The sequence below is a fragment of the Stegodyphus dumicola genome, chromosome 3, assembly GCF_044657685.1.
Source record: "Stegodyphus dumicola isolate Sdum_Otavi_A_Nest chromosome 3, ASM4465768v1".
In the NCBI taxonomy this organism is placed as follows: Eukaryota; Metazoa; Arthropoda; class Arachnida; order Araneae; family Eresidae; genus Stegodyphus; species Stegodyphus dumicola.
This window is the reverse complement of record NC_140770.1, coordinates 55,587,297-55,613,538: the sequence shown is the minus strand read 5'-3', so window position 1 is coordinate 55,613,538 and position 26,242 is coordinate 55,587,297. Positions and strand designations below refer to the sequence as shown.

The 26,242-nt window shown below is 34.9% G+C and overlaps 1 protein-coding gene across 1 annotated transcript in view; it reads right to left on the bottom strand.

Moving 5' to 3' along the window:
- The window catches only part of LOC118187256 (somatomedin-B and thrombospondin type-1 domain-containing protein-like), a 93,098-nt gene extending 68,147 nt beyond the window's left edge, over positions 1–24,951 (bottom strand). The window contains exon 1 of the mRNA XM_035357439.2: positions 24,480–24,951. Coding sequence (XP_035213330.2) covers positions 24,480–24,726 — 247 coding nt within the window. The 5' untranslated portion in view covers positions 24,727–24,951. The remainder of the gene's footprint in view (positions 1–24,479) is intronic.
- Positions 24,952–26,242: the final 1,291 nt, after the last annotated feature.

Genomic DNA, 26,242 nt, shown 5'->3' with positions numbered 1-26,242 from the left:
AGGTTTTAGCATTTGTTAACGACATGCAACCAAAATAAAACATATTGTTGCGTGAGTACGCGTTCGTAAAGATTGAATACACACTGAACCGATGGTAGCTTGATAAAGTTTATTTCATTAAAAGAGACAGTTCACAGTTCAGGAAATTTCTACAAAAATAGTCATACAACTCTTCACAGCATCACAGAGTACAATTGGGTAAAGCGCATCTAAAGAGCGAAGCTAACCCGAAGATACTTCCAGACACCAAGCTCACGCTGAACTAACAACTCCGGAGCTGATGCTCTCGTCGGACTTATATACTTTCCTCCCGAGAGAGATTTCTAGTACTTTCTGCTTCTCGAAATTACTGGAAGGCATATGAGAGCTGGATACGGTTACACTTACTTACAAAATCAATTACAGTTATTCAATTACAATAGATTTTCGAAAATCGTGATATGGGTTCTTAAGAAATATATCCTATTCCTTACATACTTATAACCGCAGAACTGAAGCTAGAAGCTCTTATATAAGTATTAGACAAGCCTATTATTAAACCAAATGTACGGTAATTCTGGGAAATCGTGATATAGGTTCCTAACACATATACACTATTTCTCACATACTTATAACCGCAAAACTGAAGCTAGGAGCTCTTTTGGAAGTATTAGACAAGCCATTCATTAAAACAAAAGTATGGGAGTTCTGGGAAATCGTGACATGGGTTCTTAAAAAATACAGGGGTTGGACAAAAATATGGAAACACCTTTAAAAAAACATGTTTCTTTGCTTAATATGGTGTAGGAAACCCGTTGGCATCCAAAACAGCTTGCAGTCTTCTCGGAATGAATAAATACAGTTCCTGTATGTTTGACAAGGGAATATTATACCATTCTTCCTGCAAAACGGTGGCAAGTTCAGATAACGATGTTGGCGGTGGATAACGAGAACGCACTTTCCGTTCCAATGTAGACCACAAAGGTTCGATAATATTCAGGTTTGGTGACTGTGGTGGCCAGGGGAGATGGGACAACTCATCCTCGTGCTCAGAAAACCAGTCCTGGACAATGTGATCTGTGTGAACAGGGGCTTTGTCGTCTTGGAAGACACCATCACCATCAGGGAACACAGTTTGTACCATGGGATGAACTTGATCGGCCAAAATGTTCACATAAGTCTTGGCAGTCATGTGCCCTGACACAGTTATCATGGGGCTAGCAGAGAACCACGATATTGCTGCCCAAACCATAACAGAACCCCCGCCATGTTTCACTCTTGGCAACAAGCAGTCTGTATTATAGGCTTGAGATGGCGTTCTCCAGACGTAAACTCGGCCAGAAGTGGGAAACAATATGAAAGAAGACTCGTCAGACCATATTACTCGCTTCCACTGCTCTATAGTCCAAGCTTTATGACTTAAACACCACCTTTTCCTGTTACGGGCATTAGCATCACTGATGAGTGGCTTCTCAATTGCAGCACGGCCAGCAATTCCCTGTTTATGAAGCTCCCTTCTAATTGTTTTGGTACTCACAGGGTTCGGTAACACAACATTCATTTCAGCAGTAACTTTTGCAGCTGTGGTATTCTTATTTTTCGTCACAATTGCCCTTAATAATCGTCTGTCACGATTACTCCGGACACAATTTCGTCCGCGCTGTGATTTAGCAGATGATGTTTTTCCGCTTTTCAAATATGCGGAATAAATCTTCGATACAGTACCTCTTGAAACACTAAACACCTCGGCTACCTTGCTTACGGAAGCACCTACCATACGTGCTCCAACAATTTGCCCACGTTCGAAGTCTGTTAACTCTGACATAATGCAATGACAACCTCACATAACAGTACTCCGACAACTGAACTGTTTAGCACATTTACGAAGTTGTATAGGTGGCGTCAGTAGGTGGCGCCACCTACATATTTCATTAAAATCAATCTTTCTTTTCAAACATGCATTTCACAAGGTGTTTCCATATTTTTGTCCATCAACTGTATTTCCTATTTCTTACATACCTATAATCGCAGAATTGAAGCTAGGAGCTCTTATACACTGATTACCAATAAGTATTTGGACACCTGTGATAGAAAAGAAAACTAACTTTATTCAAAACCAGTAGTTGGTGGAACCTCCACGAGAGGTAATTACAGCGTGGACCCTCCGGGGCATACTTTCCACAAGTCTTTGTATGACAGCTAGTGGTATTTTCTTCCACTCGGCTTGGAGAAGACATAGAAGTTCCTTCACCGATTTTGCACGGGTAGAGCACCCCTGAATTCGGCGATGCAACTCGTCCCAGAGGTTCTCGATAGGGTTCAGGTCTGGACTCTGGGCAGGCCAGTCCATTCGATGAACTCCATTGGCACCATACCAAGCCTCGGTTAACGTCGAAACATGACAACTGGCATTGTCGTCCTGAAAGTAACAGGGGTCCAACCTGTAAAACTGCCACAACGTAGGAAGCACATTGTCATCCAAAATAGTGCAGTAGGCATCGGAGTTGAGCTTACCATGAATGGGGACCAAGGGTCCCAGACCATACCAGGAGAAACACCCCCAGACCATAATTCCACCTCCGCCGAACTTGACTGTTGGCACAATGCATTCTGGCAGGAGACGTTCTCCAGGTAGACGTCAGACCCAGACCCTGCCATCCGAACGGTAAAGGGTGAACCTTGATTCGTCACTCCAAAGAACCCGTTTCCACTGATCTACGGTCCAATTTCGATGTGCTTTGCACCACATTAACCGAGCAGCGCGGTTGGACTTTGTGATCTTAAGGCTTATGGGCAGCAGCACGACCATGAAAACCAAACAGATGTGTTTCCTTACGGATGGTATTCATTGAAACAATACTCCCGGATGCCTGTTGAAACTCCTCGCGGATGAGGGCCATCGGTTGGGTGCGGTTCTTCCGAATTTCTCTGGACAGCACTCGTCGATCTCTATCTCCCAGTTTCGTTGGTCTGCCGACTCGGAGCACCTTCCACTTCTTAATCACATAGGCCACTGTCGATTTTGGGTATTTCAGATTGCTAGATATGTCCCTTAAGGGCCACATTTGCGATACCCTATAATTATACCTTTCTCGAAATCAGAGAGCTCCGAACTGCGAGGCATGCGACTAAAGCCGATGCTGTTTCCTACACGATATATACCGACGGAGTCCGTGAAATACCTTAGGACCGCTGATATCGTCATTTGCATAGGTGTCCAAATACTTATTGGTAGTCAGTGTAGAAGTATTAAACAAGCCATTTATTAAAACAAATGTACGGTAATTCTGGGAAATTGCAATATATAAGTTACTAAGATATATCCTGTTTGTTACGTACTTCAAACCGTAACTGAAGCTGAGGACCTGTCTATGGAAGTATCAGACACGTTATGTATTAAAACAAATAAACGGGAATTTGGGGAAATCTTGATATAGGTTTCTAAGATATATACCATATTTCTTACATACTTATAGGGAGCTCTATCTTCGGGTTAGCCTCGCTTCAATCGTAGAAATGAAGCTGAAGGTATGTCTGTGGGAATATTAGATGCACTATATATGTACCATACAAATGTACGGGATTCACCATACAAATGTACGAGAATTCTGGGAAGTCGTGATATGGGTTCTAAGACATGACCCCATTTCTTACATACACATAACCGTAGAAATAAAGCTGTGGAATTCTTAGGGAAGTATTTGACACGCCATTTATTGTAACGTATGTCTGCATTCAAATGTTGTGCATATTAAAATACAATTTCCGATTAGTATGCGCTAATTAGCTTAATTACATTCTTTTATTTTTCCCTGTTTAAAGCAAGTAATGGCACCCTAGAATTGTAAATAAAATTTTGCTCAGCGACAGCCTTTTATTAATTACCGTAAATATTATAAACAGAAATTTAACATGCATGGTTTTTCTACTAAATTGTCAGCAGTCTGTAGTTAATTATTTGACAAAAGTTATCTTTCTCTTCATTTAATGAACATCTTTATTGTCTATTGCGATTCTTCTCATAAAAGCTGACAACTGAGAGCTTTTAACAACTTCCGAGTGACATTATGACCTTGAAGAAAGGTCTATGAGCCGAGATAAACTTCCATTTATATCCTAGACTGCTTAATGTGTAATCGGGCAGAGTTAAGTCCCAGGCAATTAACCTTGTTCTCACTTGAACATGATTTAGCGGTGATGTGGTTGAAGGATTTAAAGACAACGGAATTATCTCTTATTCTTGATCGCATCCGCAAAATGAATCTTTTCTAGATTTATTGGCCGGATATACAGTGGCGTAAAATATGCTGCTTCCAAATGTATTCCCTAAGATCTTTCAAGAAGAGATTTAAATATACACAGAAAACGCTTGCCGAGAAAGAACTGAATGAGACATATCAAGTTTGAATAAAATATTTGCCTGGCATTTTGTTAATATATTCCTAATTTTAATTTAACAAATGCTGTTGTTAATTTTACAAATATTTATTATCAGTGTAACAAATATTGTTCATTCTATCCATTCTGCGGTCACAATAGTGGTCGTAAATTAGTCGATGAATGCTGATAGTTTCTTCCTGGGTTGGAACCCAGGTTAACGGACTGGGTACACTTGTGTTTTTAGTAGGTTTTCCCATGTGTAACGTGAATACAAGGCCGTTTCCCTCAGGAAATCTTCCATGAAAACATCCCTCTCTTTAAACAAATAGCCCTCTTGTTCTTTGACATATTCAAATAACCTAACCTAACCGACATTTTCGTGAGAATTTATGAGCATAGATGATCACTAAAAACACTTCTAAACTAAACTCAAAATAATTTGCTAAATCTTATACAGTTATAATTTTCCCTACATAATTAAAATTTGTTAACGGGCCAATTAACAGAAAGGTAGATTAAAGCTGTTTGCTGTTTTATATTTCCTATTTAATAGTAGGTACAAATAAACTGCATTTTAGAATTATAAAATATACATGGAATACTCGACTAATACTTTGCTAATTAATTTTTGAATAAAATATTATAAATAATTTGAAAGCTTTCAGATTTTATATTATGCTTAAACAGACTTTTTTTTCTTCCATTCACAGACACATACATGTTTCGAGAGCAGTTGGGCTAATGCCACATTGGGCTAAAATATTTACAAACAGTGTTTCTTTAGAATTTCCGATAGACTGTATGGCACCCTAAAACAAATACGAAATTCAAGATTTGGGCTTCTAGGTGTCCATATTCGGGTGGAGGACTACGTTATTCAGAATTTGATAGTTCTAGGTATCGTTTTTTCAGAATGGCAGAAACATACATACATTCATGCAGGTTCTTCATTATTCAATTTCTTTAAATATAGTACAGGCCGATAATATTTGGTGGCAACAATTTGAAAAATGATTAGGACATTTAAAGTGAATTTCTCTGCACGGAAATAAAACTGGCATTTCTCGTATTCTATACTATTACGTTTTTTAATAATCTGACTAATTTTATCTTTATTAGTACAGTACAGTGTTCTGAAACGAATATTTAATAGATCATTAAAATTCAGAGCATACACAAAAGAATAAAGAATTTCACAAAATACTTATTTCCTTATTTTACGCAGAAAACAAACACGTCATAAGTAGAAACTGCGGCAGGTTTCTCATACAATTAATTATAAACTTCAAAGTATGCGGCCTGGATCACATGAAACAGCTTAGTACGACAGTCACATTCATCCTAAACTCGATGTATTATGCATTTATGATGCCTTCCATCGCATAGATTATTCGATTACATAGCTCCTGGATGACGTGGAGAATGGGTATAAGTAAATGCTATCTTTAATGAGCTCTTACGAAAAGAAATCGCTTTATTATAAAGAAAAAATTTTTGAAAGTGAAAAATTCATCGAACTTTCACTGGGAATGGAATCAGCGATTTTCCAGTAACTAGCTAGATATATTCACCGCAACACAAGAAGAGAGCTCCTATGAGAAATGTAATGACGTTTTTACATTTACATTATTTCCAGAAGTCGCAATGTAATCACTATGCTTCTATTCATCAGCTACAGTAGTCTGCATTTAATTTGTTGTATTCCACACAAGTACTGAAGATTGGTCTCATGACTGATGGATCGACAAGGAACTCATTTCCAAGGCGTTCTGTTTATCTTGTAAAATTTCATAAATTTCGTTGTAGATAATAATTTGAAACACGAAGGGGAAAATGAAGAAAACATAGCCAAATTTATGATCTTTAGATACTGATATCGCGCATTAATATAAAAGGAAGGCACTGAATGGTCTGAAATCGTCTTAAAGAACACACCTTTATGGTGGACCCATTTGATGAGCCCTTATGTGTGAGGCCCCTATGTGTGAGGATTCTGTGATTAGCTCTGGTAAGAGCGGAATTAATTCCCTTTGTAAACAAGAATATGAAACCAAAGAATCAAAGCATCTGAAATCTTGCTTTTATGGCAGAAGTTTTTTGAAATCTCTAATAGTTAATACAGTTCAACAGCATTTTGTGATCGAGATGAAAAGAATGGAAATTTGGAATTATGGCAAAGCACTAAAGGGGTATATCCACCTAGTAATAGGAATGCCTTTGTAGAAGACTTGCGGGAACGTGTAACTCCTCATATAAACTAAACTCAAAGGCGCAACAGCCCTAGCGGGCCATGGCCTGCAGTGTCCCAATATCTGCTTTCTTGACCATGGGCCCTGGAGTGCATGAGCATATGTGCCCTGAACAAGTGGTCAGCTTGTCGCAGGACCCTCGGTGTTTAGTCCCCAAGCGAACTTGGTACTCAGTTTACCGACCCACTCAAAGGATGAAAGGCTAAGTCAACCTTGCCCAGCCCGGGGATCGAACCCCGGACCTGTGATGCTGCTGCGCAATGCTTTGGTCACTGCACCACCGGCCCTAACTCCTCATATACAAGAGGACATTCACAAAACGCCATATAGTTAGCCCTTCCATTTAGAGGCAGTGAAAGCGGAACCCGAGGCCAACTAAAAGTATTTAGTAATTTTAAACTTTCGGGTAATTTTTGGACATATCCCAAAAAAAAAAAAAAAAAAAAAAAAAAAAAAAATTATCTATGCAGTAAATGGACTTTTGTATTAATATGCAGCAAGTTTGAGCAATCAATGTTTTGAATTTCATAAACTGTTTCTACGTAGAGAAACAGAAAGAACTCTGGATGGAATGGATCTTTGTATCAAATGACTAATGGAAAACTCTATCATAATAGAGAAAAATAAAAAATCACATGCTTTTTAAACTATAGGTACAGAAACTTAAAGAACTCATCTAAAAATGTTTTCCCCTTCAGCTTGGAAAACTGTATTTGCAAACGCAATGGTTCCCTTTGAATTTGGTTCCGCTTTTTGGTTCCTTATAAATGAATGCAGTCCTTTGAATGCTATGTTTAATAAAGGTAGATATATCACATTTCTTACATCATTACCATAACGATTAAACGTGAAGAGCGGTGGTTTTCATAATGAACAAGATAATTGACCTTTGTATGATGGTCTCGAGTTGCCCTCCCCTCCAAGATAGTAATGATTACTTAGGAGTTCCATTATGCTCAGAGTGTTAATAATTTCTTGCGCTATCATCCGATATGAAAACGGTGCTCTTCCTTAAAAGCTCAATTATTACATTCGCTATATAATTATTGCAGAAAAGCATCATATATCAGACGGAAAGGGCTTGCTCGCAGACAGTTGACAACTAATTACTCATCCAGATACATGATACGGATAAAGTTTAGAAAGGCTATGAGCTTTTCATCCAAGCACCACCACATCACGAACAGCGATGTTAGAAAGCCCGCTTTGTTTTTATCTTTTCTTCCCTTTCATTCTTTCCTTTTTTTTTCCATTTCTTACTTTGAAGCTTGCTTGTTCTGATATCCCCTCTCTCTTTTTTGAAAACAAAATGTAAAAAATGATGTTAATTTGTCCTTAATAAATGCCATTCATTGGTGTAAAAGTGGCTTTTGTTTGAAGTCTGCCAAGTGAAATAAGCAGATCTGCATGAATGAAATATTTTTTTTCATTTGATAGAACAAGGTTTCAGAATTAATTACATTCATTGACTTGAATTTAAAAATCTGTTTAGAATTTCAGTCCATATATGCTAACCCATCTCTGGTATCCATTATTTTAAAAGCTTTCAACCAATTTAAAAAAAAAAGTTTTTTTAAAGTTTTTAAATTTATTTGAGCATCTGTATTAGATTACGTTGTAGCGTTGCGCGCCTCCAAATTGCACGCAACCAAGAGGTGACTGTGAAAACTGGATAAAAGACAGAGTCTTGTTAAGGGTTTAAGTCCCTTTTTATTCAACGTAATAAATTACAAGTGCGTGCTCTTGACGCTCACAAACTGCGCCAACTCGGCGGTCAAATAAAAATAATAACCTGAAAAGAAACTAAAGACAAGACTCTAACTACGAGGCTCTCTAAAAGTAACTAACCTCACCGCGTTTTACAATACCGCTGCTAATTCAGCAAACTTGAAGATCACTTGAACGATTAACATTACTTCCAGGAAACCACACAGGCCGAAACGCGGGATTCTTCAATTTCTGGCCAACTACCTCCGCGCTCGTGAAGTAAGAATATCACACCCTCGAACTCGTTTCCTTTCTATTTAAATCAGAATAATTCCGCTGATAATTTGAATCCTTGCGCGTTCTACTAAAATTTACATACTCTGGCATTGGCAGTTCCAGGGGAAAGTAAGGCTTGACAGGAAAGATAGTTTAAACTTAAAATAAATGTTAGTTAAAATAAATATAAGCCCTACAACGTAATGTAATTAAGACTGATTAAGCTCGAGTTAGTTTTAACAAAATATTATAAGAAACTATACTGAAAAACATGCCATTTTCGTTTTATTAAATTTGTTTCGTAAGCAAGTCCTTTCCCAACTCTTGAAACATTACTCCATTTGAGTTTAACACTCATCATTCTTTAGTCTGTCGTTAATTAATTACGGAAAAGCACTCGAAGGTATTATTTTAGAAGGTATTCCCTCCTCCTTACAGCATGCTTTCGTGGTGTAACGGTAGCACAGTCGAGAAGTATTCGAGAAGTCCAGGTTCGAGTCCCGGCGAGGCATTGCACATTTTTCATGTCTCCTGCTTCAAAATAACCTAATGACTCAACAGGTGGCGCCCAAACTAAAAAGTGGTGGATGATAATTCGTCACCTTCAGGATTTGGGGACTGTGCTTCCTAATTCTAAATCCCTTCGCCCTTTAAAAGGGAGAGTGAGTGAGTGAGCGCCACCAAGGAAGACCACTGACCTGGCCTTAGCCTCACAGTGTGATATCTTCCTGGCAGAAACCATCTACTCTCTGCTCCACCCTGCTCCGGGAAAGCAGCCGAATAGACGGCTAAGAGCCTCATAAAGTCTACATATAAGCTTGGATGTTGTTGTGCGGGGAAAGAGTATCCTGTTAAGAACTACTTAAAATTAAGCAAAGAAGCAATCAAAAGACTGTTAAGAATCGCTGGTACAATAGACATAAACTTGTGTTAGATAAAGTAAAGATAGGAGGACTCTGCCTGAAAAATTAACTGCCGTGGATTTTCTGGACTTGCTAAATGTCTACATGCGGATGCTAATCCTGACACAACTGTCGTATATTTATGGGGCTTTTGTAAAATCGTTGGTCCTGCAAAAGGAAGAGTATATAAGGTATTTTATCCCTCCTATTCGCATGACTTCGTGGTGTAATACTCGAGGAGTATTCGAGAGGTCCAGGGTTCGAATCCCGACAATGCGGATTTATTCAGTTTCTTGACATCGAAATAATGCTAATGACTTTACCATTTGTCTAAGGAATGTTAGGGAAATGGCTTTTACTTTTATTATATATCGAAGAATATAAATTTTTTCATGCAGTTACATTCATCAGGAAATAAATCCAAGGAAAGCTATAAGTTTTACATAGTTTACAGTCATTTGGACAGAGGAGAATACACAGTTTTAAAAAAATGGCACTACAGTACATATTATCGTCATCACATTGCCGATTACTTGCGGTCAAATATTGACCTTAATTGGATTACGCGGAGAATAAGAACATTTTATCTGCTGTTCAAAGTGATAAAAATCACAACAAGCTGTTTTTATTGAATCTTGGAAACGTAGATTCTTCAGCTGTACTAAATTCTGATTTTTGGCTTACTTTGTTCTTTGAAATCCTCCTTCCTTCCCCCAAAAAACACCAGACAATTTCTTCACCGCAAAAGATTATAATGAAAACGTTCTTTGTTAATGGCAAATTTAGTTTTATAAGCTGGTTATGTACGAGGTTTTCGAACTCAGCAGGACATCGTAACATCTATATTTCTTACTGCAAGTTTGACAGCTGGCTGTTGCTGATACAGTTTAGTCTAGTTTTATAATTCCGTTTTTCCTTCCTAACAGATAATGAATTGCCTTACATTTATATATTTTATAAAGACTGAACAAAGCATCATTAAAATTCTCTCACAGTCGTTTTTCTCTGATCTACCATCTTACGTCAAACACAGTTTAATATACCGTATATATTCCAGTATATAACGCTAACTTTTAATACAAAAAAATAGGACCGAAATTTACGGCTGTTCGTTATACGTCGGATATAAAAATGACAGCTTAAAAATAAGAAAAAATTAGATTTTTACATGCACCAAAATGACATACCTTATGAAATTAAATATTTTCGTTATCGGATAACATGAAGAGTTCGTCATGCTTGTCTTCCGTTACATCTTCAGGCCTATCATCGAATTTTGTTTCATCTTCGTTATCACTGCTATTTTGATCCATAAATCAAAAATAATTATCCGTTCCATCTTTCACCAACACCAAACATCTTTGCTGCAGCACGATTTCCATTTTCTTTCGCAAAATGAACGTCTTTGCATTTGAAATCAGCTTTGTGCTTGTTTCTTTTCGTGGGAGCCATATTTACTACCAAAAGGAGAACTAGATCAACTGTATTTCAACTAAAGCAAATGCGATTTACTAAATCCTCCGATTTTCACTTCAGAATCTCAGATTCAAATGGCTACAGAAAGTGAAAACACTTAAAAGAGAAAACATCTGCCTTCTAATTCCACGAATTAATTCAGGATGGAAGTGCTGTACAGTAACATTCTTTTGGGCATTTGCATTGAATACAACTCACCCACTTTGCCGGAATACTTACTCCCTCAAGCATTTAACCCACACATATACTGTTCCCTTTATCCTTATACACATATACTGTTCCCTTTATCGCTTGTCAGTGCAGTTTACCATTGGTCGAAAGGCTAGAACAAATGTTCCAATAAGTGACCTCAAAAGATAAGAGCCACTGCACATGTATCTTTTAGGTTTCTTCGTGAAGAATTGGGTGCGCGTTAGACAGCGAATTATTATTTTTAAAAATATTTTAATTTTGCAATAAGTCTTCGCACGCCACTGTTAAAACTCCGCCGTGCCACACCGTGGCATACGTGCCGCCGGTTGGCCATCCTTCACCTAATGTTTCGAGGGATGTTTTTCAGACGCCGTGTTGTCCGATGATAAGTATTGATTGACAGAAGTGATTGACTGATAAAAGATCGACACCGGGCATTATGTGAAGAGCAAATTATTTCGCTTGAGAAACACCGGCACAGAGCTTTCCTACAAAGCCACTTTGAACCCAAGATTGAAGTTTGCCTCAATTTAAAGTACTCAGTTGTAGTCATGGTACATTCCACACCGAATTCATTTTTAATAATCGATTATAATTTCAAATGCAAACGCATTACAATTTTTAGTATTTTAAAATAATGTAAAAACGATTTAATAGCAAAATCTTTAGTAGCAAAAACCCAGTTTATGCTGCAAGCAGCAATCATATAAATCCCAGATGCTTTTATAGAAAGTTATGCTATGTACAATAAAAAAGTAGTTGAATAATTTATGTGTGCTTTAAAATCCTTATTTGTTCAGGTTTGTTAAAGAAGAATGGAAAAATTTTACCCACCAAGAAATGTTTCTTCAAAAATAGGAAAATTATATTTCGTTTTCCATGTTATGATTTCAGGTTATGATTTATAGCTTCAGAAACGCTACGTGCCTAAATCTAAAAATACCAAGAAATGTAATCACACGCTCTAAAAAGAATTTCCTGAAGGGGGCAGCACTTCATGTAAACGATTTAGCAAGGCTAAATTTGGCAAGACCGGAAACGGAACAGAAACAGAACCTAAATAAACTCTTAAATGAATTATAACAAGAAATTATCATAATTCATTCTCTGTGTTTGGGAACATAAAGAAAGGAAAGAAAGATTTGTTACAGTTGCTTTAAAAGATATGCATCATGGTGTGCCTGACATCATAAGCACTGAGCTGACGTTCCCTGGAAGAATACACCAAGTTCTTCTTTCAACGAAAGCTAACTAGTTTTAATAAAGCGTGTAAAAGGATAAATTACAGGATTGTTTAACGGAACTTCTTCTTCCTCCCATTCATTAAGGTTTGACATGAGCGCAGTTTTAAAGAACTTACAGCGAAGCAATCTGAAAGTTTAAATTAGTATATAAGGTATTTTCTCCCTCCTTCCAGCATGCCCTCGTCGTATAATGGTAGCACACTCGGCGCATATTGGAGAGGTCCAGGTTCGAGTCCCGACAAGGGCACTGACATTTTTTTACGTCTCCAACATAAAAAAAACCTAATGATTCTACACTGGCGCCCGAACTAAAAGATAGTGTACAATAATTCTCCACCACCTGGAGTTGGCGATTGGGTACCTAATACTTAGTGGCCTTTAAAAGGAGGAGTATATGGGGTATTTTCGCCCTCCCTTCCTGGCACGAGTCTGCATATTTTTCACGCTTCCAGCATTTCAAAAACAAACAAACAAACTAATTACTCTACAAGATCAGGTAAAAATCAGTTCGTTTATTTAAAGGTACCACGTAAGCCAAAAACGTTTGGCAAATTTATTAATACTGAAGTTAAGCGGTCGGCTTATACAGGTACAGGTAGAAGTGGGCCAGGATTTCGCCATTTGCCATAGATATATAGTCTCACCGCACTAATTATGCAATTCTGTCCCAATTTAGAGGAAGAACAAACACTCCGGGTGGTGTCTAAAAGTCTCCTACCACAACCTCTCGCGAGGACTTTCGGCTCGAGAATGCCCTTGCGCACCGACATTATTCACTTACAAACATCCATGCCTTTTCCGGGATTCGAACCTGGGTTCATCGACATGGCAGTCAGGGTCGCTAATTACTATACCAGCAAGGGCTGGCTTATACAGCAGTTCATAATGATTTACAAATTGTTTGAGTATAAAAATGATATTACAGTTAAATAATTGAAACAAAATATATATGTAAGATAAATAAAAATATCTAAAAGATAAATTATAATTTAAATTATCAATAGCCCCTTTTGATGCTTAATTTTAATTTATTATATCGCCTCTTTATTCTAAAAATAGTAATCTCTTTCTACGCTACGTCATTTCGAGACTAACCCTTGTCATATGACTTTAACATAACAATGATGTAAATGGAACTAAAACAGCGAATAATAATTTTACAGCAGTATTAATTATCCAATCAAATGCATTCAGAACCGGAAATAATTCATTCTGCATTAAGATTTCGTCCTGAACAGATCTTTCTTCACTTCGGTCTAGGTGGACTGTTGCTTCCTGCTCTCTTACTGTAAAGCTATAAAAAATGTATATGTTATTTAATTTGCCTCGGCTGCCAAGTTAGTCTTCACTACGGATCAATATCTACGAAATGCAGTAGTTCTACATTACGCTTTCAATACTTCTTCTTTTACAATATTACTTTTAAATTTGCTTTATCCATACAGATATTTATTTAATTTGATATCCAATGCACACTGAAAAAAAAAGGGGGGCAGTTCTATATCTCCCGTTCTAACTGGGCCGATTGACGAAATTCAACTTGCGTTTTTCATGTGTGGAAAGCACGACTTAGGATATGTATTAGATTTATGTATAGCATTCTTCTAATATAGGTATTTTGACACAAAATCTGACTTTTTCTGAAGTGACATGCCAATATTTTTCCATATTTCGATGCTACGACTCAAATTATGGCAATCTGCCAAGTTTTGTAAAAATCCCGTGAGTAGTTTTTAAAAAATTAGCTCTCAAAATTTTAGCTCTTCAGTGTTAATTGAATTTGATATATGTTTATTAATATCTCTTTTTTTTTATTAAACTTACTCGATTCCTTCTTCCAGAATTCGACATTTAGGTTCATTCCAAATAAATTCGCCCATTTTCATGACTTATTTTTAAAATTTGTAATTTTAAATGTTTTTCGAAAAAATTTTGAATTATAATCTATAAAAGTTTTACCATCATTTTAAAGTAGATGTATTTCTAAGCCCACATGCAAAAAATTGCAGTTTGTTATTTAAAATTTCCTGAGATATATGTGAATTTACATATTGGCGCATTATGAAATTTGACATATTTGTTATAAGCGATAATAACGCTAAATGTGGTTTACGCACTTTGTTAAAAAATTATTTGAAAAAATGAAGGGTTACTTTTTTCCCGCTCATTTACAATGAAAAAAAGTAAAGGAAAATAGGTTGCTATAAATTAAGAAGTTCGCCAAGTGAATTATTCTTGGCGCAACTGAAAAAATGCGTCAAGATAAATTTTCGAATTTCTCCGTAAATTTTGCACCAAATTTTACAAAATTTAATATTTACATATAATTTGAGCCGTAGAATCGAAATATGGAAAAAAATGGCATTTCATCTCAGAAAAAGTCCGATTTTGTGTCAAAATACCTATATTAGAACAATGCCAATATATATCCTAAGTCCCGTTTTCGAGACATGAAAAACGCAATTTGATTTTCGTCAATCGGCCCAATAGAAGGGGAGATATAGAACTGCCCCCCCATTTTTTTTGCGCAGTGTTCATTAATAAAATTTCTTAATATCAGACCAAGAATTTTTTTAGGAATTCATGGAGGTAAATTCCAGGTGAATTTTATTAAGCTGCATTTTAGCATTAATGGCGCTGTCTTGTAACGGCCTCGTAAGTAATATTATCTTTAATTCCATCTATACCATTGCTCGGCAAAAGTGATAATTTTAAGACTAAACCAAACAAGAGAAAAAAAATCTTTTGTTGCTGCCTTTTTTTTTTTTTTTTTTTTCTGTTGTCTGGGCGTTCTTCATTACAAACTAAATACGAAGAAATATATACATTTAGCCCAAAGAGGCGTTAGCTCAGGATGGCTATTAGTGTCGAAATGGCATTTTGCGTCGAATCACTATAAATGGCTGTATTACTTTTCAAATTGTTGCCACCCAACATTATCGCCCTGTATTATTATATTTAAAGAAATTACATAATGAAGAATCTGCATGAATGTATGTATGTTTATCGCATTGTGAAAAAACAATAGAGCCATCAAATTTTAAATAACGTAGTCCTACACGCGAACATGGGGCAACCAGAAGCCCGAATTTGGAATTTGTTTTATTGGCCTATTTCATATTTTTTAAAACTTTAATGAATTTTTGAATAAAAAACTTAACAATTTTAAAGCGAGCAGTGGCAACACTGTAGGGAATAAAATATTTTATCTCCAGCGCCCGCGATACTGTCTATTGGAAATTGTAAAGATATGCTATGTTTTATATATTTTTAGCGCAATGTGACGTTAGCCCAAATGCTCTGGAAACGCGTATGTGTCTGTAAATTAAATAAAAAGCCCTTTGGGTATAATATAAAATCTGAAAGCTTTCAGCTTTTATTTATTTATTTTTGCTAAAACGAGAAAGCAACTGAAGAGAAAAATTTTTTTGATTGATTAAGAATGATTACCGCAATTGAGAAAAAAAAAATTGCCAAGGTACTGTGAAAACACCCAATGATGCTCAGATCCAAGAGCTGTAAATTGAGAAAGAGTAATGATTAGCGCCAAAAGTGCTCTTTCATTCTCCAATCCTCTCACCCTATTTTTTGAATGGAAGCTAAAGATAATTGGCACTCACCTTCAGCTAGTTTGACAGGTTTAGCTAAACTAGGTGACCAAGTATTCGCACATTTGTTGATATCTGCAGCTGCATTTATAGAGCAATTTTAAATTCCATTCATACACGGGTTTTAAATTTTTTATTGAATTTTTACAGAAAAACCGTACCTTTTGGTTTAGACACGGATCAACTTATATTCGAACATATACGGTAAATAATTAGTTTATATTAATTAAGATGATATTTACGAATAGTTTCACAAGCATAATTTTTTGACATTTATGCAATACGCATATTTTGTTGGTATTTATACGCATATTTTAATAAAATGCTAAGAAAAAAGATTAAAAATGCTTTGCAATTCCTATTTTTACTAATTATTCTTATTTGAAAATTTTCATCGAACATTCTTTGGCAATAATATTGTAAAAATTTTGTGTATTTTTTCCGCCACAATATTTCCAAAATTTTACAGTTTTCTTTCTTCATAATATTGATTTAGACAAATGTATAAGGTTAAACTCGCATTTGCTTAACTTGTCTAACGTTTTAGACCTGACACATGGATTTTTGCTTGGCTTCTATTACAATCTCATTATGTTGAATGAACACAGCATTATAGATTTCAGCTTGAAGCACAGAACAAATTTAACACAGATTTACTTCTAGATTTTGAGAGAATAACAGCAATACTGAGTATTAATTATTCACAATTTACAAGTTAACATGTATCTTAACACATGGCTCAGAAAATTTCCCAACCTATACTTAGTCTACTGTACCAAAATGGTAACTCACTAGCTCAAAAAATTACCGCTCGCAAAGACACTAGTGATATCAGTCCTCATTCTCTTAGAACTCATCAACTTAGATGTCTACATCCGTATAAAACTCCTTCTGTTTACTTATTCTGGTGGAGGCAGATGAAATAATGGGAGTACAGGATAGATTTAAATATAAACAAAATATGTTAGTTAAAATAAACTTTACAAATGCCTCTCAAATTATTTATTTAAAATATTCAGGTAAATAAATATACAAGGGAAAGTGGATTAATTATTTTTAAATGTTATTTAGAAAAACGTTTATACAGAAAATAAATTTTTATGAATAAAAATTGTAAAACAGACACTAGAGCAATATTCTCTGAAATACGATACTGATGGTGTCTTTACACCAGTGGCAGTATGGTTAAGATCACTGAATACTGGAAATTGGACCCGGATTCGATCCTAAACGAATTGGCTGGCTGCATGGTTTGTCTTTGTGGTATTCCTTATTTCCCCCAATGTGTAACGTGAATACGAGCCAGTTTCCTTTTGAAAGTCCCCCACGAAGTCATCTCTCCTTTTAGGCAGATAGCCCTCATGTGCTTAGCCATATTCAAATAGCCTAATCTAACCTCTGAAGGCAATGGAATACGATATGACAGGAAAATATTGGCGCCCCATATAAATTAAATATATTCATAATTTAAAGCGAAATATATATTTTTTTAGTTGTCGCTTGTGAAAACAATTTAGATGGAGTCCTAGGCGGCTTACCTGTGCCGCCTATTATTGAAGCCGGCCCGGATTAGCAATTCTGCATAAGCTTATTCTTTGGTCAGAAAACTACAATACAAACGTATGGTTATGAGTTACAGATATTATAGTTTAGTGGAATATATTCGAATCTGGTTCTAGAATTTCTTAGATTTTGAGTGAAAACGTAATTTAAGTCAGAACTCTAAATGCATTGAGCTCCAGTATTTTATTTTACTGTTTACCTGCTTGTTATTAATTTAATTTAATGTATCAGTTTTTGTTATCTTTCTACACGTTAATTCTTTATTATTTCTTTCATTCATTTTTATTTAGCTTTCTAGGAGTTCTTACATTGAGTTCTAGCACTTCTAAATTTGGAAACTAGACCTTACCTACAGAATTCCTAATTATAAACACTTTAAGACAGTTTAAGGCATAGATAGTTTTAAATAAGCTTTCACAAAATCGGTAATATACTCTACAAAATTTCAAGAGTATTTTGTGCTCAAAAGCAAAATGATTGAATTTTCCTGAAAATTCCTGATTTTTTTGGACATTAAAATCCACGGTTAGATGCTTGTTGAAAGCATATTGTTAGTTTTAATGTATTTTCAGGGTAAAAAAAGGCTGCCATTTTTGTTACCCCGTGATATCATTACACCTATTTATTGCGGAAATACGAGTAAGCGCTCGTGAAAGCTTTTCTTTTTATTGCTTTCTAGAAAAGCACTGACTAAATACGATACTGGTTTCTAAAGCAGTTGTTTTCTAACTTAATTTTAAATTACGCGTCGATCTAGAGATAAAAGTAATGTTTTGGGCAGCAAGCAAGAGAAGGCAATTTAAGAAACTTTTATACACAATTTCGTCATAATAAGTGTAATAAAACGAAAAACAGTTTTTCTTATGAAGATCTTTTCCTCTCAGTAAGGAAAAACTCGTATTTCCCTGTATCAAAACGGGTAAAAAATTTTGCTTCTTATCATTAGCTACAGAACTCATTGCGGAGTTCCTGAATAAAATGATGACGATGCATTTAACCTTCAAATGACATTTAATTCGACGTATCATGGTCAAGCAAACTGATTGAGATTCATACTAATTATCAAGTTTAATGTCTTCCCATTATTGATGTCTGAACTGAGAAAAATGCTTACTGGTTTTCAAGGTAATAAATTCAATTTGAATAACTTTCCAAGATACAGTGAGTGAGCATCCTTAAGGATAAAACTTCTGATTTACATTTAATTCTTAACATAACAAATATCCTTGAAAACAGGTACAGGTATGAATCCCCCCCCCGGGAAATATTATCTAATCACACTTCTTGATAAGTTCTTCATTTAGCGAAAGCAGAGCAATGACCTTAAAAAAAAAAAAAAAAAAAAAAAAAAAGAAGTAACAGTTCCACTGCAAACGTCACAGCTATTAAGTAGCTTATACAGTAATTTACGCCTGTAGAATCATTACATATTTTGATTCTGAAGATGTGAAAAATTAGCAATGCCCTCGCCGAGCCTCGACCTCTCGAATACGTGACGAATTTGCTGCCGTTACACCACGAAGGGATGTTGAAAGGAGAGAGAAAATACAATATGTACTCCCCTTTTTAAACGGCGACTGGGGATTAGGAGACTTAAGGTATCTGCCTACGTTCGGAGCACTTTTTTTTAAAAACATAGAATTCTGATGAAATATATATTTATTTAGTCAAAATATGATATCAAATCATGAAAATAGGTAAATTTTTAGGAATATTTTTATAAATTTTTGAAATATATGCAATTTTATGCAAATTTTTAGGAGAATTTAACACTTACGTTAAATGCCGTATATTTTTTCTCACAGCATATATTTCAATTTTTTTATACTGTATACTACTACAACACTTATCTGTGTTATGAATTAAAATGTATATGATATTTCTAAAATTTACTAAAATATGTGTAATTACATGAAAAAACACAGTTTTTTGTAAAATATTTCTTATCGTTTTATATATAAATACTTATAAAACAATCAAATTAATAAATATTACTTAGATTGTAACTTAAAACCTAATAAATAATATAGAAAACACTTTAGTGAAATTTAATAGAGATATCTTTAGAACATTTTGAGTAATTACATTTCTTGTATGTAAAAACACTAGAAAATTAGTTTTTCAGAAAACGCATTTAAAGATTTCACATTAACAGAAAAACTGTTCTGTTGTATTTACACACTTAAAATTCTCCACATTTGTACATCATACCCTCCATATCTTTCTACTTAAGTAATTTTGATTTCCTATTTGATTTTAATTTTTTTCTGGCTATTTTCGAAATGAGCGACGAATGAATTTTCGAGTTCTTTATTCTTTCGTTATCAATTCCAAAGTAATTTTTAATCATTTCTTGTTCAATTGATATGCCTAAATGTTCAAACACAGGAAGTAATCCAAGATACCCTGAATTAAAATTTAAAACGGCTATATATGCACCCAGCAACATAGTCTTTATACCTAATAGTAATGTTGCCAAACCCAGTTAAAAAAACCGCAATGTTGCCAGTCCCAGTTCAAAGAATTAAGGCAAATAATTATAGCCAGAAACAAAAAAAAAGTACCCAGAATTAAAATGAAATGTTTTAGCACAATTTTACACACAAACAGTTAAAAAAAAACACGGATAACAACATTGTTTACCTTTAAGTTGAGCCTTTTAAATGGCACTTCCGGTCTTTCTGCTTTCACTTCCAGTGCAGTTAATTTATCACAAACGTAAAAATGAACCATTTTCGGAATCCTACAAAATTGACCTTTCAAATTGGGCAATAAAAAAAAAATCGAATTTTTTCGCCGAAATCATTTTTTTAACGTAGGCAGATACCTTAATCGCCAAATCCCGGTAGTTCAGGCTATAGTTCGGGCGCCACACCTTTTGGCTGTCGACATTAGGTATTTTTAAAGCAGGAGTACACGAAAAATGAGCTATGCCAGCGCCGGGACTCGAACCAGGACATCTAGAATACGAGCCGAGTGTGCTACTGTTACACCACCACGGAGACATGCTGGAAGGTGAGAGAAAGTATGCTTTCATGCGAATTACTTCAAAAATATATTCTCTAATTATTTTAGTAAGATGCAAATAATATTCCTATTTGTGTGGTATGAGACTATGTTATGGACTTTTTTTACCTTCTTTTCCTAAAATATTATTTTATTCCGATTATTATCCGGTTTTCAATGTACCTTTCAAAAGAGAGTTCGTTATTAAAATTTTAAATTCAATTTATCTTGATTTTGTTTTTATATTTGCGCAGTAATCTATCCGGTTAATATTTGCAAAACATGATAAGACTAATATATCTGCTTTCATATTTGTAGAGCGCATTATAACACTTACTGCTGATGAATACTGCGGGTCTTTTAGGGCATTCGGGAAGAGCGATTGGCATATCTAATCTATAGCCAGACGAAAACGGATACTCATATTTGAATTTTGCTATTGGCTTCATTACGATTATAGGTGATAAAACGTCGGATCCTTGAAGAAGATAGAAGAAAAGTAGGAGCGGCTACTTTACCCAAGAGCTTGGCAAATATCCATCTTAAGAGTAATGTAAGAGTGAAATGATCAATTCTGTGAAGGGAAGAACAATACAAAAAATCGAATGTTACGGAGCCGTAAATGTTCGATCAGGGATGGGAAATCTACGGCACAAATTCAATATGTACCTGTAGCTGGCACGCCACAGGTACATATTGAATTTCTTTTATTCACTTATATTAACTGATAACAACATTTAAAAAAATCTAAAAGCGTTCAGATTTTATATTACGCCCGAAGAGGTGTTTTTTTTGTTTCATTTACACACACATACACGTTCCGAGAGCATTCGGATTAATGTCCCTTTGGGCTAAAAATATTTAAAAACAACCTATCTTTAAAACAACCATCAACAATAACAACAACTTAAAACAACCTATCTAGAATTTCTGATAGACAGTCTCGCACGCTGGAGATAAAAATGTTTTTTTTCCCCCCTCCGTACAGTGTTGTAACTGCTCGCTTTGAAATCGTTGAGTTTGTTAATCAAAAATTTGTTAAAGGATTACAAAATATGAAATAAACAATCAAACAAATTTCAAATTCAGGCTTCCAGATGCTCATATTCGGGTGAAGGACTACATTATTCAAAATTTGATGGCTCTAGCTACCGTTGTTTTTTCACAGTGCGAAAAACATACATACATTCAAGCAGATTCTTCTTAATTTTATTTCTTTAAACATAATACAGGGCGATAATATTTTGAAGCAACAATTTGAAAAGTGATACAACGCTTTTAGTGATTCAACGCAAAATGCCGTTTCGAGACTAATAGCCCTTCTGGGCTAATACCCCATAGGGCTAAAAAGAAAGAAAGAAAGAAAGAAAGAAAGAAAGAAAACAAAACATCTTCGAGACTAGAGGCCATCAAAGGCGGCTTCAGAAACGAGCACGACGATGGGTGCCATTAATAGCTGAGCAAACAAGTTAACAACTAAACAGCAAGTTAATAACTTAAGTTAATAACTAAACAGCTAATATCATTAAAAATAGAATTCGATAGTTTGAAATCAAAGCAAGGGTTTTAAGATGATTTTTAAAAAGAAATATAATAAGTAGAGACTGGACACCTGAAAATAATAAACCGTAATTTTTTAATGGTACACCGTAATTTAAATGGCACGCCGTAATTTAAATGAACCGTAATTTAAATGGCGAAAAAGGTTCGCCATCCCTTGCAAAGGCTGGATTTAGACTTGACAAGGCCTTAAACTATCTGAGATATGGGGCCCTTTTAAAGTCCAGATATTATACGTCAGTGCCAAATATGATTTTCAGATAACTAGAAGTTTTTTTAGAGGCCCCCCCCCGAGAAAGCGGGGGCCCTAAGCTATAGCTTGCGCAGCTTATACGCAAATCCTTCACTGACCCCTGCGTTCGATTATATTCTTTGGCGTTCACCCAGAAGACGTGAGATTTAAAGGTTATATGTAGAACTGATTGAGAAGAGTTTGCCTTGGAAATCGGGTTGTGATTACAGGCGATTAGAAAAATCGTCCTGGTTTACTTTTAAAACAGTCCCATTACTGCGCTAAATTCCTAATCAGAATTTCATATAATGCTCAATGCTATAAAGATGGATGATTACTAAAGCCTAAATATACATACTCTCTATAAATTTTGTTTAAATTCGCTCATTTGTTAAATTAACCTCTGCCATCAAGGGGGAAAAATCTATATATAACTTGACTATTCTGGCTAAATGCTGGAGTGTTATCTTCTCTACATATAATAAAAGAAAGAGTCTGTGTGTTGCGCGTAAGCTAATAGACCCACGGCTACAAAATTTGGTAGACAAGAGCCAGTGCACCTCGAAGCGTTTTTTTCGAAATTCGAATTCGAATTTTTTTTTATTTTATGTTTTGCGACGAAATCGCGTCATTTAGAGACATAATGGGCTATAGGAAAGCGAGATTTTACTCTACACATTCCATTTTCACATCGTCATGAAACGTAGGCACTTAGCTATTTTACGAACTTAAAATACATTTCGTGTTTCAATAAATCGATTAAATACGAATTTATTTAACAAAGGGAGCTTAACACATTTTCAACGGGATTTTTTCTAAAAAAGTTTATTTTTTAAAATGTACAGTTTATTTTTCTTTGATTTTTTTGGACACGTTAAACTTTCATCCTTGCGACTGCTTTTACAAAAAGAATTTTGGAAAAATGATAATATTTTGCATTTTTAAAACATTTTTTAAATGAAGCTTCCAAGTACACTTCTCACATCTCACATCTTTAAAAATGGAATTTTGGCAACAATTTTCCTTTCTTATTGTTGTTGATGATTTTTGATGAAATCGCATCATTTTGAATGGTTTTATTCTTTTAGAAATATGGGTTTGGCAACAATTTTTCATCGTATTTCTTATGTCGCTGTTTTTAAGAGATAGGCATATTTCTGCAGAGTAAAATTCTGCGCATAATTTTATGTTTTTTGAGTTGCTTTCATGTTATTCTTTGCTTATTTCACTGTTTGTAAGATATTGAAAAGTTTTGCATGATTTTTTTTCTTCAACGGAAAGTTAGTTAATTTATTTATTAGGATAATTAATATTTGTATTACGGGATATAGCTTATTTCATTGTAATTTTTTTCTCTTGAAAATATAAGATAAAATATTATTAATTATACTTTGCTTTTCAGAATTTTTGGTTTTTTGTATTCTTTTATGTTATTTATTGCTCATTTCACTGTTTTTAAGATGTTGAAAAGTTTTGAGTGATTTTTTTAGGAAACAAAATTTTTTATACCTCTTTATATCTCTCCTTTATACCATTTGAGTTCTTAAGATTTTGCAAAGGGAAGTTGGTTAATTTATTTATTAGGATAATTAATATTTGTATTAAGGGACATTGCTTATTTCATTATAATTTTGTTATACGTAATAACTTTTTTTTATGAAGTTGTTCTGCAGAGTAAAATTCTACGCAGTTTTTAAATTTAACGTTTGGTGTTCCCTTCAGCCATTTTTCCGGTGCATTTAAAAGCCAGACGAAGGCTGGCAGCGAAGCTGCTAGTATGATATAAAACAAAACCAAACTATAATATAGGGTATAAAATAATTTAAATCTTGAAACTTGTTGTTCTCTTTTTGCTTTTTAAAATAATACACCACAGAACTGTTTTTATTCTGAAGAAATTCACTAGTTTACCGAAGTAATGTATACAAATCAATTAAAAATCAAATAAATCTCAGACCAGAGTCACTTTTTAAATTCAAATCCAATGTTTGTATTTAACAGGAAAACTAAAAAACGACGGATTTTGCCGTAAAATACCTCTTTTATATTACTGTGGAGGTCTAATTAAAACTCTACGGATTTTCATGTAAATATGAACCACGTACCTTCGCAGGCCTCCTTAAAATCATGGCAGCAATCTCCTACTTTCAAGCACGCGTGATCGCAGTAACAGGGCTTGTCACTCAGGTCCTCTATGATGGCATTGATGGGAGCTTTCTGTACAACGCACGTGCTATCTCGTCCAGGACAGCACATTCCAGCTTTCAGACACGATCCTCCCCCCGCCTTGGATGGTTGGTTCACATGACAAGCCCCGAAAGCCAGCAAAGTACATAAGACAACCCAAAACATGTTTAGCTCAACTCTTAACCTAACAAACGATATTAATAAAAGAAAAGTAAGTATTTAAATAATTAAAAAAAATTAAGTTAAAATACTGAAGTTTTAAAGGTGTCTTTCGATGTGCATTAAAAAGAGGCTGAAGAGTCAAGTACTGCTTGCTGGCTTTAGCGAGGCAGTGAGTGAGTATGAAATAGTACTGCTCGTGTTAGGTGTATAAAACAGTTCGGTGAGGGGTCTGGTGGAAGGGTGTGGGGCTAAAAGAGAGCGAAGGTTAGTGTATAAGGAAAGAACAGAGAGAGTAAAAACAAAACACAGATGATGCGAAAGGAGGAAAAAGAAAAGTTTCAAATCCGGCGGCGTCCAATGGCTTTGGAAGCAACCTCACTCACGGGCGGGACTTCGTTCACTCGCAGTAGGGTTCCATATGGAGAAATTTATCGCTCTCTTGAGAAATCTGTAACTTAGTAACGGTCGATTTATCAAAAGTACATGATCAGCATTTGAATCTGTTCATATTTTATATGATATAAACTGAGCTCTTCATTGAAAACAGTTAACGTATTAAATTTTTAAAATCAGAAAGGGTTTAAAGATCTTTATTTGATTATTTACGTGCTATATCTACCGTATCGGACAGGTTTCAGATACTATAAGACCATTTATTTTTGAAGGCATTTTATCGGGTGAAAAAGGGCTGGAATATTATGAAAAAATGTTTCAACTATTTGAGCCATATGAGTTGAAGATGTTCTATAAAGAAGACTAAGTGTTCACTCCGAGATAAAGTTAAATATTTTTCTTTAAACGGAAAACGTACGCAGTAAAATCTTATATATTTAAAAAATTTTTAGACTGTGCTCATAGGGCAAGACTGTGCTTATAGGTGAGTATTGTTCTTAGAAGAGTATTTTAAACTAGAAAAAAACTTCATTTTCTATTTAGGCTTAACGGTAATTATCGTAAAATAATCTGCATTTTCATTATTGGAAAATATTTAAGATGGAAATCCGAATAGAAAAGGTCACGTAAACGCTTAATAAGGCGAAATAGATTTATCATTAACTATCGTAAAATATGGTTAACTAAGAGGAATTAATGGATAAGTACTTTTAACGAATCTGTCAGTGAAATACAACGGCAGTTTCTAGAAAAGGATGCCTATGCAACAATAAGTTATAAATCAATATGTGGGTATAAATATTGGAATTCAGCATTGCTGTATGCAGCACGTGAACTTTTCCGAAAGGATTATTACAAATTTCACCTCCAGGAACTTGTAACAACTACGCTCAGCTTCAGTATTTCTGGCGCCCTAGGTGAACTGTGCAGTACAAATGAGTACAGGATACTGCAAAGAGCTTCAACTACGTAGACGAATTTCATAAATATATTGTTATTGGCAATTTAACAATAGTTCAAAACCAGCTTTTAAGAAATTTAATGGAAAAAGGCACCAAATTTAGACCAGTACTGAAAAATTGGCAAAAATCACAGTTTTAAAAGTTTCGAAAAAAATCTAGACGAG